We start from the raw sequence: 14,500 nt of genomic DNA, 5'->3' as shown, positions 1-14,500 counted from the left end.
TAAAGCATTCGCTGCTTTAGGCACACTAGCTAAATGCACTGCTCCTCCTCCTCCTGCGAGTGACATATGAAGCCTCACCTGTAGAGAAAAAAGGCTTGTTTTGACAGTATCATGAAAAAAACGTTATGATCATTCATGTATTTTGTAAACTGATACATACCCTTCTCTCCCTTTTGTCCTCTCATTCCTGGGTTGCCTGGGAAGCCTGGTTGACCTTGGAATCCTCTGTCACCTGCATGGATTGTAGAAAAACCTGAAACGAGGTAGAGGAGATTTGAGCAGTTATGCTGTTGCTGATGTTTATACGGACAAAAAGTATGATGAAATTCAGATATAGCTTGTAATGTAAATCAGTGAGAACTTTATAACAGACTACTTCTATTTCATAAAATGCATATAAATATCAGTCGTCACTCTATATCCCTTAATTATGTATTATTTTAAATGCTTCGTTTTACGATCAAAGCTCTGTAGTTTTTATTGTGAGGGATCAAAACGTAATACAATGATGATTGACAGATTAAAAATAAACTTTCGTCAAAAGACTAATGTATCATATTTGATACATTTTAACGGTTTTTCTAAAAAAAAAAAAAATACTAAGTTGCATCAGTCCAGCAAGTGCTCATCTTGAAATATTACTAATAATATAAAAGTTATTCTTACATGTACTTAATAAAAATAAGATAAAATACATTTGAACCACAATCTGAAGGGGGAACAATTTGACCAATTATACTAAAAGGCATTTTACTTACTAAAAAAGTATAAACAATTTAGATTTTTATGTAATTTGTATGGATTTGTCTCTTTGTAAACAGGACTGTTAAGTCATGACATGTCACTTCCTAGTATCTTCACACAGATATTAAAGGTAACTAGGTTTGCTTGCTTTGCTGACCCTGACATGAACATCATATGGGCATGTGATATGTACCTTTCTGTCCTGGTGGTCCAGGATATCCTGGCTCCCCTTTCTGCCCTGGTACACCTGGTGGTCCAATCATATGGTTTTCTGTAGAAACAGTCAATTGTAATTAAAACCATGCATAGTAAATATGTAAGATTTTTTAAATTTTTTTGAACAAGTTCCATCTTGCCTCTGATGTAGTCCATGATCGCTGTCATATTGGGGGAAGAAAATTCTAGACTGATTCCTGGAGGTCCAGGGAGTCCAGGGAATCCATCACGTCCAGGGAGCCCAGGGAATCCTGCTGGACCTTGTGGACCTGGAATCCCTGTCAAACCATCTTGGCCTTGTAACAGGCCATGAGCTGTGGAAAAATGCAAACATACAAGACTCAACAAAGAATTCCTACATCTGTTTCTGCCCATATCTTGTTCTTTTCGAGGCTATTTAAATGACTGCCACATGTAGCATAACTTACACTTAATGTAATCGGAAACCTGTTTAGCGATAACTGCGTAATCCAAATTCTCGTCAGAGCTCGGGTGCCCTGCAAAAGTCAAGTCACATTTATTTATACGGCGCTTTATACAATACACATCTTTTCAAAGCAGCTTCACAGTATTAAACAGGAAAATAACAGAATCAATCATGCAAACGTCATCAAATATGAGACAAATTCAAATTAAAAAGTCAATACTAGTGTCATTATTCAGCTCAGGTCACTGTTAAATCAGTTCAATTTAATAAGTATGTACAGTTACAAAACAAGTTGAATTCAGCTATAAGCAGCTCTACAGGAAACAATGGTGTCGTTATCCAGGGAAGTCAGTTTAATACTGATTCAGTTCAGTAACAGTGTCGATGTTGCAAAATACATCAATTATGAAATGAAACAGCTCTAAAGCAGCTCTACAGAAGACTGTAATGTAATTATTCAGCTCAATTAATCTCATCTGATAAACAAGCCACCAATGAGCGAGACTTGAGATGAAATACAGTTAGCAAAACACTCTTCTTACTATTGATATACTCCTGAGGCTCTGCGCGGATTTGCTGTTGGTTTTCGTTAGCAGCGTAAGACACTAGTCCTCCGGCACTTCCTGGTGCTCCTGGGGGACCGGGAGGTCCTGGAAGACCTCTGAAACCAGAATCTTAAACGCACCAATGAGCGAGACTTGAGATGAAATACAGTTAGCAAAACACTCTTCTTACTATTGATATACTCCTGAGGCTCTGCGTGGATTTGCTGTTGGTTTTCGTTAGCAGCGTAAGACACTAGTCCTCCGGCACTTCCTGGTGCTCCTTGAGGTCCTGGGGGACCGGGAGGTCCTGGAAGACCTCTGAAACCAGAATCTTAAACAACACAGTTCATACAAAATGGATATCAAAAATCATTTTAATATAAGCTGTTCCTATATAAAATTAGCCTAGTAGCATCAGTGGTTAGCAGATGTGTTTTTTTGCAATGGCCAATTCTTAATTACATTTGGTCACCCACATCCTGGAAGTTTCAGTCTTGCTGTTAACAAACTTTAAATCTTAACAGTTTCATATAGACCACTGTTTCTTGAGCACAAATCAGCACATTAGAATGATTTCTGCAGGATCATGTAACACCGAAGACTGGAGTAAAGATGCAGAAAATTCAGCTTTGCATCACAGGATATTACTGTATTTTACTGTTTTTTTTTTTACCAAATAAATGCATACTTGGTAAGCATAAAAGACTTCTTTCAAAACCATTAAAAAATTATATCGACCCAGGTCTTACCGTTCATCAGTCTTAGCACTCGTCCAGCAACTTCCTGAGTGTTAAAGCCATATCCACCTGGCACACCTGGGGGTCCTGGGGGCCCTGGAGGACCAATCAGGTACTGCCTCACCTCATCTCCTATATATTACCAAAGAATGTGTGGATGCACCAAAATGTTTCATAAAGCACTTTAGTTGAAAGTTACATTTGTTTATAAAATGCCAAAATAAATTTGAAAACAAAAAAGAAAGCTCTTAAGCACACATTTCACACTCACTTTGAAGGTATTCAATAACACGGTTAGCCAGAGAATCTTCAGAGCCTGATACGGGAGGTCCTGGTGGTCCAGGTGGGCCTGGAGGTCCGGTCAGGTATTCTCTGATGGGTTCACCTACAGAGAACATGAAATATTACAGCTTATTTACCCATTTATCTCTATAACCAGTTAAAGGTGTCTTTTCTAGTAGCACCAAATGGAACTAAAACTTCTAAAAGATGCTTGTCCACTCAACATTCACTAAAAAAAAGAGTTTTAGTGCTTGTTCAAATGACTTGGTTAAAATGAGCATGAGCAACATTTTCTATGTAACTTATTTCTATTATGTTCAGTCCACTTAAATTTGTAAAAATAAAAAATAAAAATTCTCATTTTGTGTTGGAACTACTTGAATAATTTTTGTTGATGTAACTAACTGAACAGTGGATGTGTAGTTCCCAGCATGCTTTGCATGGGATCGCATTAATATTGCTTTTAATATTAATATTAATAATTGATGTTTTTAATTAAAGAAAATTACTTGTTAGAGTTATTTTACATGTAATGGTGAGTTATTTTGGAGATTTAGAAGATGTTTGGAGATTTGAAAAAAGTTTTAAAGGTTACCACTGTGCAGAAGTGTAGCGCTCATGCTTAGGGTGCTGGTGGCTTTATTGACTTGATAACTCAATCAGTGAGCAATAACTAATCTCAAAACTGGCATTAGCACATACTGGCTCTAAAAATTTTTTTTTGCTAATTTCTTATAGTATATATTTCTACCATAAACATAATTATCACTAACATGCTAATATGTGTTTTTGTATATATACCCCCCCCCACAAAAAAATTCCGCAATTAGTTCAGGTCCATACAACAAGACTAAATCAAGTTCAATTAAACAAATAACATTTTGTTGAACACACTTAACATTATTTGTTTAACTGAACATGTTTTAGTCCTGTTGTGTGGGCCTGAACTAATTGCGTGGAAAAGTTTTCCTTAATTTAAGTTCACTGAACAAACTATTTTTTGAGTGTTTGCTGCCCCAATGCTAGCATGTTGTGGGCAGCTGCTATGCAGTTCTTAAAGGGATAGTGAAAATTTAAAATTCTGAACTGTCCCTTTAAGGTGTACTGTGTGGTTTTAGGGGAGTTGCTAGGGTGCATAAAAGTGCTTCATTTCCTTTTAAACATACTTCTGAGGTAGTCTGAAATCTGTTGAACAACATCTGGTGAGCCACCACCCGATGAACCGGGTGCTCCAGGAGGCCCTGGGGGTCCAGGTAGACCTGGTGGTCCTGGAGCGCTTCTGGATCCTCCACCTTATAGAAACGATGAATTGAAACACTATCTTTCACTAAAGATGGTATATGGTTCATGTCACTGCAGATATTGGATCAATAGACCTGTTTGCCTACCGTAGGAATATCCTGGAATGCCAGGGGCCCCTGGGACTCCAGCATCACCTTTGTTTAAATATTAAAAAGTTGTAATTAAAATGTTTGTGCACAGATGTAAAAACACTAACTCCATTTACAATTGTAAGTGTTTTACTGTAACTGGATGTTTGTTTGTTTGTTTGTTTTTTTGTAAAAAAATATATAGTTTTTTCCATTATACCTTTTGGACCTTCTGGCCCCATGGGACCCATTGGTCCTTGAGGTCCCTGTGGTCCTGGTGGACCCTCAGGACCTTGTTCTCCACGTGGTCCTGGTGACCCTGGCTGTCCTGGAATACCTGGATTCAGGGTAAAATAATGTAAACTTTCCAGTCAGTTACTGCAAAACAGTGTAGAATATACCTACTGTATATATATATATATATATATATATAAATTATTATTTTTTTATTATTATTATATGAATTTGAATCACTAACCAATTCCAGGTTCTCCAGGTAGTCCAGGCTGGCCTTGAGTAAAGAAAGATCAAAGAGAAGTTTGCATGTAATCCAAAAATGTCGGAATAATATTATATACTGTATGTGTGATAGAATGTGACGGTCTTACCAGGGAAACCTTGAGGGCCAATATCACCTGAACAGAAGACATTAAATATTAAAATTCACAGGCTCCACATGTCTCCAAAAAATTATGTGTTTTGGATCTACCTTGTGATCCCTTTGGTCCAATAGGTCCAGGAGGCCCAGGTGGTCCAGCAAAGAAGGTTTCTGATCGATCGCAAAAACCACAGTCAGATCACTTTCATACCATAATTTAAGATCTCAAATGCTAATACAGTACGTAAAGTAAATTAAAGTATACCTGAAGTGGGTACAAAGCTTCCCGGTTCACCTTTTTCACCAGGAGGACCAGGCTGACCAATACCTGTGGAAAAAACAAAATAAAAAATGAATACCATAACAATACAGAAATGCCATTTGGAGATGAAGTCAGACTGAACTAAATTCAAGAACTATGTACCTGGTTTTCCATCATTCCCAGGCGGTCCGGGTGGTCCTGCTGGACCAGGTGGGCCAGGAGGACCAGGCTCAGAAGCAGCTTTCTCTGTTCAATTTAGATTAAAAGTGAATTAATGATATAAAAGCAATTATAATATACATTTGTGAACACACTCACTCCCTGCACTCTCAGAGACTCCAGGCTTCCCGTCTTCTCCTTTGTCTCCTTTATCTCCCTTTGAACCTGTAGAGATTCAAATGTCAGGAAACTAAAACTTTCTGATTTCAGTCTTTTTGTTTTATAGAAAAAAATCCTTTTACCAGGTGAACCAGGAAGACCAGCAGGACCAATAGGACCTGAGGTTTAAAAGAAAAAGAAAAGGTTAGCAATATTAGCATGAACATACTGCAGTTTAACCGATTCTTTTCATTTCATATTAAATGCATTTGAGATAATCCATGATGAACTTCATGACACCTGATAGTCCAGGTGGTCCCGAAGGACCTGGAGCTCCAGGAGGTCCAGGGGGTCCAGGTACACCCACAGTGTTAGTATTAGCGCCTGCAAGGAGTGACCAGAAATAAGAAATAATGATGAATGTTGTCACCATCAAATGAGCCAGATTAACTAAAAAACGAATTATCATTTGTGTTCCTCACCTGCAGAAATGACTCTTTCGGGCTCACCGGGCTCACCTAAAGAGACAACATCATGTATAATGTGGTAAGACAAAGTGTATTTATATATATATATATATATATATACACATCATATCACTTCTACCTAACTAAACTTCAGTCATAATGCTATGGTATTAAGTAGAATTGAATTGAAAAAATAAATAAAATATACCTTTAGCTCCTGGCTGGCCCGGAGTACCTGGCAAACCTAGAGTAATGTAACGTCATGTAATGTAATGTAATAAAACAAAATAATTAAGGTTAACCTGTCAGTGTCTGCAGTTTCACAAAAAAAGCTAGATATGTTTTGTTTCATATGCAGCTGAGAACAAATGAAATCAAACCTGGTGGTCCTTGGAGTCCTGGTGTACCTGTGCAGAAAAACACTTTATTTACATGGTTTGCATTATTAACAATTATGTTTAAAAAGCATGAAAAGCACAAATTATCTTTTTATTCAAGGTGTGAATTCTTAGCTGGGAGTTCTTTTCATTTATACCTGGTATTCCTGCATCTCCAGGAGGCCCTGAGGGTCCCCGAGCTCCAGGCAACCCAATCGGACCTTGATCCCCTTGAATTTAAATGAAGGAGAAATTTACAGAATGAACGCTTAAAAAGAAAGACACAGACTAATATTTCCCAAGGCTTAGTTTTAAAATGACCTCGAATTCCTTTAACACCATCTGGCCCAGGAGCACCTTTGGAAAATAAAATATGATATGATATATTATACGTATGATACAGCACATACAGTCCTTTTTTAAATCCATATGTGTTCAAAATTTGTATACAATACCATCCAAAAGTTTGGGGTAGGTAAGATTTTTTTAAATGTTTTTTTTTAAATCAAAAATACAAATCATTATAAATATTGAAAACAGTTGTGCTGCTTAATTTTTTTGTGGAAACACTGATACATTTTTTCAGCATTTATTTGAAATAGACATCTTTTGTAACGTTTAATGCATCCTTGCTGAATAGAAGTATTAACTTGAACTTATTTGAAAGGTAGTGCATATTTCTTATAAAATTCAAAAGAGGTTATATCTGCATTGATTCTACATGTGATACAGGCTTTCTTTTACTCAGGTTTTATTTCTGTGATGAAACCTACCTGCTGATCCTTTAAGACCTTTCTCACCAGGAGGCCCTGATGATCCGACCTGACCTGGCTCACCTGGCAAAAAATATTATATTTTGTGATGTTGAAAATAAATGCCACAATGACTTCATACAGCAACAAGTGCTGATTAATATATATATAGTTGTAAGTAAGATAACTCACCAGTGGCACCACGTGGTCCTCTCTCTCCCTGATCGCCTTATTTAGTAATAAAGACAATGTAATCGTAATCATCAGCATAAAAACTTAAGTACATGAAAAACAGCTTTACTGCAATACCCTATGTATCTCTGGCTTCTACTGACCTTTGACCCCAGGTGGCCCAGCAGGTCCTTTGTCACCTAAAAATATAAAAAATGATGAAAAAAAATAGTTCACATGAAATTCTCAAAAGGGAAAATGTTAAGAAAATGTACATTTACCCTTGGGTCCAGGATCACCAGAATCTCCACGGAAGCCTTGGGGTCCAGGAGCTCCTTGAAGACCTGGTATGCCTTGTGCACCTGCATCACCTGCAGTGACAAAACACGTTTACCCCAAAATTTAGGTCCATCTTAAAAAAACGTACGTCCTGTATGTATCTATTTGTCTGCTACCAGAATAATTTTACATACTGTACTGATGTTCTTCTGCTTGTTTTTCTCTTTGTCTCTGAGCAGATGGTCTTACCTTTGGGTCCCACAGGGCCTGGTGGTCCTGCTAGCCCAGGTGCACCAACATCGCCGGATGAACCTGAGGAGCAAACACAGAGTAATTAGCAAGCCACTTTTTAATCTTATTAAAGGGCTTCTGTATAAACATTTATAACAAAACAGTAGCAATAATCATGAAAATGGTATCACCTTTCTCTCCTTTCTCTCCAAATCCTGGGGGTCCCGGTTCTCCTCTGGGACCCGCTGGCCCCTCTCGACCCCTCGGCCCAGGTAAACCGTCATGTCCTGATTCACCTATGAATAATACACACAAGCAGATGTTTTAGACCTGAATCATCTTTGTCACATGTCAGCATCACAAAATCTGTCTTCAACTGTAATGGAAACAATCAACAGGTAGAAGTTCAGTGTCTCTGCCTCATACCTGCACTTCCTTTGGGTCCCCGAGGACCTTCCTGTCCAGGGTGACCAATGAGACCAGGAGGACCTAAAAAGATGCCATTCATTAATTCAGTTTATTAATTTAGGCTTTTCTTATAAGTACATATCAAATCTATATTCTTTATTCATATATTTAGGTATGTGTACAGTATACAGTCAGTGTAAAGGATTGTTATGTTTTGTGATATAAAAAAAGAATTACCTGGAATTCCAGGAAACCCTGTATCACCTGTAAAATTATTTGTAATATTATTGTAACATTTTCATGATATTTCTTAATATATCTGATATATTTGTGATATAACTGATACATGTGTGATATTGCTGTGATATTTGTGATGTGTGGTACTATTGTGATGTGGCATTATTGTGATATATTTCTGATATTATGATATTGTTGTGATAATGTGCCATTATTGTGAAATATTTATGATATTATGTGACACAGTTGTGTGATAATGTGAAATTGTGGTATTTGTGATATAATTGTGATACATCTGTAATATATTTATAACTAATACATTTGTGATATTGCTGTGATATTGTGATATATTTGTGATGCTGTTGTGATGATGTGATATTATTGTGATAGATTTGTGATATAATTGTGATACAATTATGTGACACTTGTAACGTGTGACATTGTCACAATATAATTGTAAAACATTTGTGACATTATGATATATTTGTGATACATTTGTGATATAACTAATACATTTGTGATATTGCTGTGATATTGTGATATATTTGTGGTGTTATGTGATGCTGTTGTGAATGTGAGACATTATTGTGATATATTTGTGATACTTGTGATTTTATGTGGCACTATTGTGATAATGTGTGACATTGTGATATTTGTGATAAGTCTAATACATTTATGATATTACAATTTATTTGTGGTATATTTGTGATCCATTTGTGATATTGTAATATATTTGTGATATTATGTGATACTGTTGCACTAATGAGTGACATTGTGTTATCATTGTGATACATTTGTGATATAACTGATACATTTGTGATATTGCTGATATTGTGATATATTTGTGATGCTACATGACTGTGATAGATTTGTGATATAACTGATACATTTGTGATATTGCTGTGATATTGTGATATATTTGTGATGCTGTTGTGATGCAACATGATTGTGATAGATTTGTGATATAATTGATACATTTTTTATATGTGACACTGTTGTGATAATGTGTGACATTGTGATATTTGTGATATAATTCTAATACATTTATATTATAATATATTTCTGATATCACTGTGATACACTTGTGATACTGTAATATATTTGTGATATTATGTGATACAGTTGCAATATTATGCATGTTTGTTTATGAATCTCACATAATTTTGAATCTGACAGCTCGGTGTGATATTTTTATGAATACCTTTCACTCCAGGAGGTCCTTGGTCACCTAGAATGACATGAGTATGAGTAAAATGTATGTATGAGTAAAAATGCATTCACTCATTTTCACTCAGTATTTCTCCAGGTTTATCTATTGAATGTATTTATCTGTAAATGTTACCTTTAGGCCCAGGCTCTCCTCTCTCACCCTTAAGTGAAGTTGCCAGTGAAGCTATAATGAAATCATAAAAATGTATAAATGTTTAGATAACTCTATCATATGTTTAGCATGAATAAATGGTAAACACCTCTGACGGTGTCTGACTGAAGTTCGGATCTGAGGATCTGTTGGATGGTCCTCTGCAGAACCACAGGGTCTTGTGCAGCAGATGCTGAACCCAGGTTTATAGTGTTATCGGCACGGACGCCAGGGATGCGCTCAGCGTATGAAGACTCCAATGACGTTCACAGCCGAGGAGGCGGACAAACGACTGGTTCGAGCAGAGACTGCGCTTTCCCCACCATCAATAGCATCCACACGAGCCTTCAGCTTCCGGACCTCCTCACCTAGACAGAGAAATGTTCATTTTGAAAGTACAAGCTATATCAGTTGGTCTAAAATAATATCATGAGACATAATGTATCCAGTGCGATGAGACCACAGAGGAGTCCCAGTAGAAGGAGAAGACCTAAAATCAGTGCCAGAAGCCACTTCCACCACGAGCAGCAGGAACAGAATCCTAGTCCTGCACTGTCAGACTCATCTTTACGGATCTCTGTTGTAACGTTAGAATATGAGACTATGAACAAAAACCAGATCCAACAGGCCATCATTGCTGAATGAACTGATGTGTATGACAGTTTTTGTAATATTTGCATTTCTTTAGGACATTCACCTGCGTAGGTTGCCTTGTCTTTCGTTGAGACTCTGGAAGCTGAAAGCACATAAATTATGGTTTTATTGCATGTCATCTAAGGGAAGATTTTATTATTAATTAGATAATATACAGTAAGTGACTTTATCTGAATGTACCAGTCATCGTGGATTCAGTTGTGCTGGAGATCATCTTTTTTTCCCTCTTGAGTGAATCTTCAGAATCTGTTATATAAGAACTTACTGTCACAAATACATTTCTACAAAAAACAATTAAGTGATATTAAAAAAAAAACAATATGTAATATAAACATCATACACTAATCATAACGTACTCATTTTGATTTGAACAATTATTGTTCAAACATTTGGGATGGGTAAGATCTTTTAATGTGTTTAAATGAAGTCTCTTGCTTACAAAGGCTGTATTTATTTGATTAAAAAAATACAGTAATATTATTATTACAATTTAAAATAAGTCTTCAGTGTCACATGATCCTTCAGAGTACAATGTTGTCTGATTTGCTGCTCAAGACACATTATTATCAGGATATTTTTGTGGAAACCACTTTTTCAGAATTCTTTCATGAATAGATATTTTAAAAGAGCAGTATTCACAATAGAAATGCAATAATAATATAAATGTAACAATATATGTGACAATATAAATGTTTTTACTGTAACTTTTGATCGATTTAATAGGTTCTTGCTGAAGTAAAGTATTAATTTCTTTTAAAAACTTTTCCAAATGTAGTGTATACAGTATTTAACTGTTTTACCCAGTTCAACTGGAACAACTAGATTTGTAACTAATTCAATTACTATTTCAACTGTACATTAAGCTACAAAAATAAATAAATAAAATAAAAAAATATGGCGTAAAATATCTAGTCTCTGCTCTCTACCTGCTCCAGCACTGGTGGTGGAAGTGATGAACTGTTTGCCAATGTTTTTGGACATGATCAGTCGCTCAGTCTCTTTCTTAGCGGCTACATTTTCTTTTCCAATCCAAATAAACTTGCCATCTTTCACAAACACATCATCAGCGGTGATAGGGCTTCTGGGAACAGCTGTGAATGTGACACAAATAAGAACACATTTTCATTTGGTAATATTGCAATGTTTTAATCTTACACATTTTTAAGTCAAATTATTTTTACTAATAACAGTGGTGGCCAATCCAGCGCTGCCAACATTCTTCTGTGCCCCATACACTGGAAGTACAAACAGACATACTGTAGTTATTTGCATGCACTGCATCAGTTTGTTCAAGTTTTTATATAGAGACAAGGTTGAGTTTACCTTGGCCAGCACTGATTCCATTAACCATGAGAGCACCACCAGATGTTGACAAGTTATTATGCATCCCATATACTGAGAAAAACAGAAACACAGAGGGCAGCATCAGCATAAGACCAGTTAACATGGAACATTCTGCTAACGTTCTCTCAAAGTTATGAACAAACGTTCTTCCAGTAACGTTAATAGAGTGCTTGTTCAAAATTGTCTGGTAATAACATTCTCAAAACACAAAAATGTTGTTTATACATCGTTCATGGAACGTTTTCTGAAATATTTAAGTTGAACATTTGTCTATTTTTTCCCTACTTGTTTCAGAACATTCAGAGAACACTCAAAAGTAGCATTCCAACAATTTAAAAACGAACGTTCCCTTATTGTTTGTTTTTAAAACATTTCAACAACTTTTTACACTTTCAGAGAACATTCAGAAATAGCATTCTCTTAATGGGAACATTGGGAAGGTACTTTATCAGTTTTATGAGGCTTTGGGCATTTTAAGATTTAACCAGAGCTCAAAACTGGAGTCTTGTTAATCAAAATTTGGTATAGTGCAGTGCGAATGTACAGACCTGCACTACTGAGGGCAGATGAGCTGAGGGTCAGATTATTCTGCATGCCACCTAAAACAAAACAACATATGATCAGTTACACTCTCTCACTCTCACATTTATCTTTTTAGTATGTTAATCCTTTCGAAATACAGGCACACAAACACATTGTCTCTGTGTAACCTGTGGGTGATGATGGTTGTTGCAGTGTGGTGTAACTGAGATTGTTTGGGTTGGTGTAATATGCGCTGAATCCTGCATCCAGGACTGTGCCGTCACAACCTGAAAGATATATATTAGTGTTGAAGGGCTGGCTGTGCTGTGTATCACAGGCATCTCTGTGCTTGTGAGTGTGTGTTGTTACCTGACTGGCTCTCATGACGGGTGTCCACACTGGCTTTTTTGGGGATAGGTAGAGTGTTGTTGGGAGAGCGCGGTGGACTGATGCTCCCGGAGCGACTTCCCTTCAGTAATCTCTTCACATCATCCAGCTCTGTCCCTAAATATATGAAACTATATATCATTTTCTGAAACTCAGGGCCACACCACACTCTTGATTGTAAAATTCACAATATCTTTCAAAAATAGCTTAATATAATATATATCATATATGCAACATATATACCATAACAATCAATATATAATTTAAAAGATGAAATAACGAAAATACTGTACATGCAATTTCAAATTATTTGCATGGTGAAGCCGTTTAGTAAATTAACACATAATAGACTTTTGACTGAACGTGAGTAACACTGACATCTAGTGGAGGGTGAGGCACTCTGCAATCTGGCTCTGATCTCACTTTCTGAAAAAGAAAAGGATAACATTAAGATTTAAAATGAGACTTAAAGAAGAAATAAATTAAAATAGCAGCTTTTGCAAATTCTAATTTATGATTGTTGGGAAGTTTGTGAAACTACGCATTATGTATCAGAAATACCTCGTGTTTGAGTGCGTCCTCTAGTGGCAACACTTGTAGAAACTGTAAATAAAAAAAAACATTAAAGCTGAATTTTGAGAAACACAAGTAGGCTATCACGGATTAAAGAAGAAGATTCATATTTCAATTTACAATGAATTTATACCCGTGTTGTACATTATGCTGTACGCTATGGATGAGCGCTTTGTAAAAATGAACGGCTTGATTATTCAGCTGCGGGCGCCATCTTCTGGCGAGATGCGGGAATTCATTCGGCGCGTGATTCTCACGTTGCATTATGGGCATTCTAGCCGTTGAGCTGGCACCAGTTGTACACTCGTTTTTGCAGTGCATTGTGGGATTGAATGAGTGCACTCGAGAACGTCCACTATGGTTTCGGACACCACTAAAAATGGCTGTTCCCTCAAATAGTGCCCTATTTAAGGGTATAGGGGGCGATTTCGGACACAGCCTAGGGCTATATATACACACAGGGAGCTAACAAGCTTAGGCCTAACAAGATAAGGCACACCTGGGGAGACTAATCAAGGGGAACCAATGAACAAACAGACTACAAACTGACTACAAACACCACGGGAGACAGGAAGTGACATAAAAGTCCAGGGAAAGGCACAGAGAGCATGAAACAAAAACAAGAATGAGTTGATTTGTGAGGAGAGCAATCACGTTTATTTTCTAAACCCAAAATAGAACTGAACACCTCAAAATTGCAAAACAAAGCAAACAAACAAACAATATCTTTCAAAAAGGTCTCTTCGGTATAATGGATAAATAAAATAATGTTAAGTAAAATTAAAAAGCCGAAGCCTTCTTGCACTGGATGTGCTGGTTTTGGCCTCATTGCCGGCTGCAGTCATGTCCTCATCTCATATATAAAACACCTGTTATTCACAAATACTTGCTAAGGAACTCGCATTCACATCAAGTAGCCTTGTTGGCAAGTTCGGGTAAGTAAGGGCAAAACGCAGTACTTTCAGTGACCTGTAATAGGCAGTATCACGTCTTTTGTAGCAGAAATAAACTGCTGCAGAAAAAGCTAGCTCCGTGCAAAATGTAATGTGTAACTGCAACACTCATTTCAAATGTAGTGGAGTAAAGAGTACAGATACTCATTCAAAAATGTAGTGAAGTAAAGAGTAAAAGTTGCTAATATCTTTGATACTCAGGACAACTACAAAGTACCCGAAAAGATACTCTTTAGAACTAATTACATTTACTCCAATATTTTACACCTCTGGGGTGTGTCTGTGT

At 36.7% G+C, this 14,500-nt stretch overlaps 1 protein-coding gene across 1 annotated transcript in view; it reads right to left on the bottom strand.

Moving 5' to 3' along the window:
* Positions 1 to 25: 25 nt before the first annotated feature.
* Positions 26 to 14,500, bottom strand: part of LOC107729338 (collagen alpha-1(XVII) chain-like) — an 18,973-nt gene continuing 4,498 nt past the window's right edge. Inside the window, exons 7-53 of the mRNA XM_016539807.1 lie at positions 13,250 to 13,284; positions 13,067 to 13,114; positions 12,671 to 12,805; positions 12,490 to 12,588; positions 12,328 to 12,378; positions 11,759 to 11,830; positions 11,617 to 11,670; positions 11,362 to 11,526; positions 10,616 to 10,681; positions 10,479 to 10,517; positions 10,232 to 10,358; positions 10,052 to 10,154; positions 9,891 to 10,020; positions 9,764 to 9,814; positions 9,623 to 9,649; positions 8,422 to 8,448; positions 8,203 to 8,265; positions 7,968 to 8,072; positions 7,795 to 7,857; positions 7,548 to 7,637; positions 7,431 to 7,466; positions 7,288 to 7,323; positions 7,117 to 7,179; positions 6,665 to 6,700; positions 6,502 to 6,573; positions 6,347 to 6,373; positions 6,175 to 6,210; positions 5,982 to 6,017; positions 5,800 to 5,883; positions 5,643 to 5,678; positions 5,500 to 5,565; positions 5,344 to 5,427; positions 5,185 to 5,247; positions 5,031 to 5,090; positions 4,930 to 4,956; positions 4,800 to 4,832; positions 4,542 to 4,658; positions 4,340 to 4,387; positions 4,118 to 4,243; positions 2,941 to 3,054; positions 2,682 to 2,801; positions 2,123 to 2,263; positions 1,389 to 1,457; positions 1,101 to 1,274; positions 938 to 1,015; positions 161 to 223; positions 26 to 78 (exon numbers count right to left, since the gene is read on the bottom strand). Coding sequence (XP_016395293.1) covers positions 26 to 78; positions 161 to 223; positions 938 to 1,015; positions 1,101 to 1,274; positions 1,389 to 1,457; positions 2,123 to 2,263; positions 2,682 to 2,801; positions 2,941 to 3,054; positions 4,118 to 4,243; positions 4,340 to 4,387; positions 4,542 to 4,658; positions 4,800 to 4,832; positions 4,930 to 4,956; positions 5,031 to 5,090; positions 5,185 to 5,247; positions 5,344 to 5,427; positions 5,500 to 5,565; positions 5,643 to 5,678; positions 5,800 to 5,883; positions 5,982 to 6,017; positions 6,175 to 6,210; positions 6,347 to 6,373; positions 6,502 to 6,573; positions 6,665 to 6,700; positions 7,117 to 7,179; positions 7,288 to 7,323; positions 7,431 to 7,466; positions 7,548 to 7,637; positions 7,795 to 7,857; positions 7,968 to 8,072; positions 8,203 to 8,265; positions 8,422 to 8,448; positions 9,623 to 9,649; positions 9,764 to 9,814; positions 9,891 to 10,020; positions 10,052 to 10,154; positions 10,232 to 10,358; positions 10,479 to 10,517; positions 10,616 to 10,681; positions 11,362 to 11,526; positions 11,617 to 11,670; positions 11,759 to 11,830; positions 12,328 to 12,378; positions 12,490 to 12,588; positions 12,671 to 12,805; positions 13,067 to 13,114; positions 13,250 to 13,284 — 3,448 coding nt within the window. The remainder of the gene's footprint in view (positions 79 to 160; positions 224 to 937; positions 1,016 to 1,100; positions 1,275 to 1,388; positions 1,458 to 2,122; positions 2,264 to 2,681; positions 2,802 to 2,940; positions 3,055 to 4,117; positions 4,244 to 4,339; positions 4,388 to 4,541; positions 4,659 to 4,799; positions 4,833 to 4,929; positions 4,957 to 5,030; positions 5,091 to 5,184; positions 5,248 to 5,343; positions 5,428 to 5,499; positions 5,566 to 5,642; positions 5,679 to 5,799; positions 5,884 to 5,981; positions 6,018 to 6,174; positions 6,211 to 6,346; positions 6,374 to 6,501; positions 6,574 to 6,664; positions 6,701 to 7,116; positions 7,180 to 7,287; positions 7,324 to 7,430; positions 7,467 to 7,547; positions 7,638 to 7,794; positions 7,858 to 7,967; positions 8,073 to 8,202; positions 8,266 to 8,421; positions 8,449 to 9,622; positions 9,650 to 9,763; positions 9,815 to 9,890; positions 10,021 to 10,051; positions 10,155 to 10,231; positions 10,359 to 10,478; positions 10,518 to 10,615; positions 10,682 to 11,361; positions 11,527 to 11,616; positions 11,671 to 11,758; positions 11,831 to 12,327; positions 12,379 to 12,489; positions 12,589 to 12,670; positions 12,806 to 13,066; positions 13,115 to 13,249; positions 13,285 to 14,500) is intronic.

This window comes from Sinocyclocheilus rhinocerous, unplaced genomic scaffold (genome assembly GCF_001515625.1).
Source record: "Sinocyclocheilus rhinocerous isolate Xijiao unplaced genomic scaffold, SAMN03320098_v1.1 scaffold1148, whole genome shotgun sequence".
Taxonomy (NCBI): Eukaryota; Metazoa; Chordata; class Actinopteri; order Cypriniformes; family Cyprinidae; genus Sinocyclocheilus; species Sinocyclocheilus rhinocerous.
The sequence above is the reverse complement of the archived record's forward strand: the minus strand, read 5'-3'. Positions and strand labels throughout refer to the sequence as shown.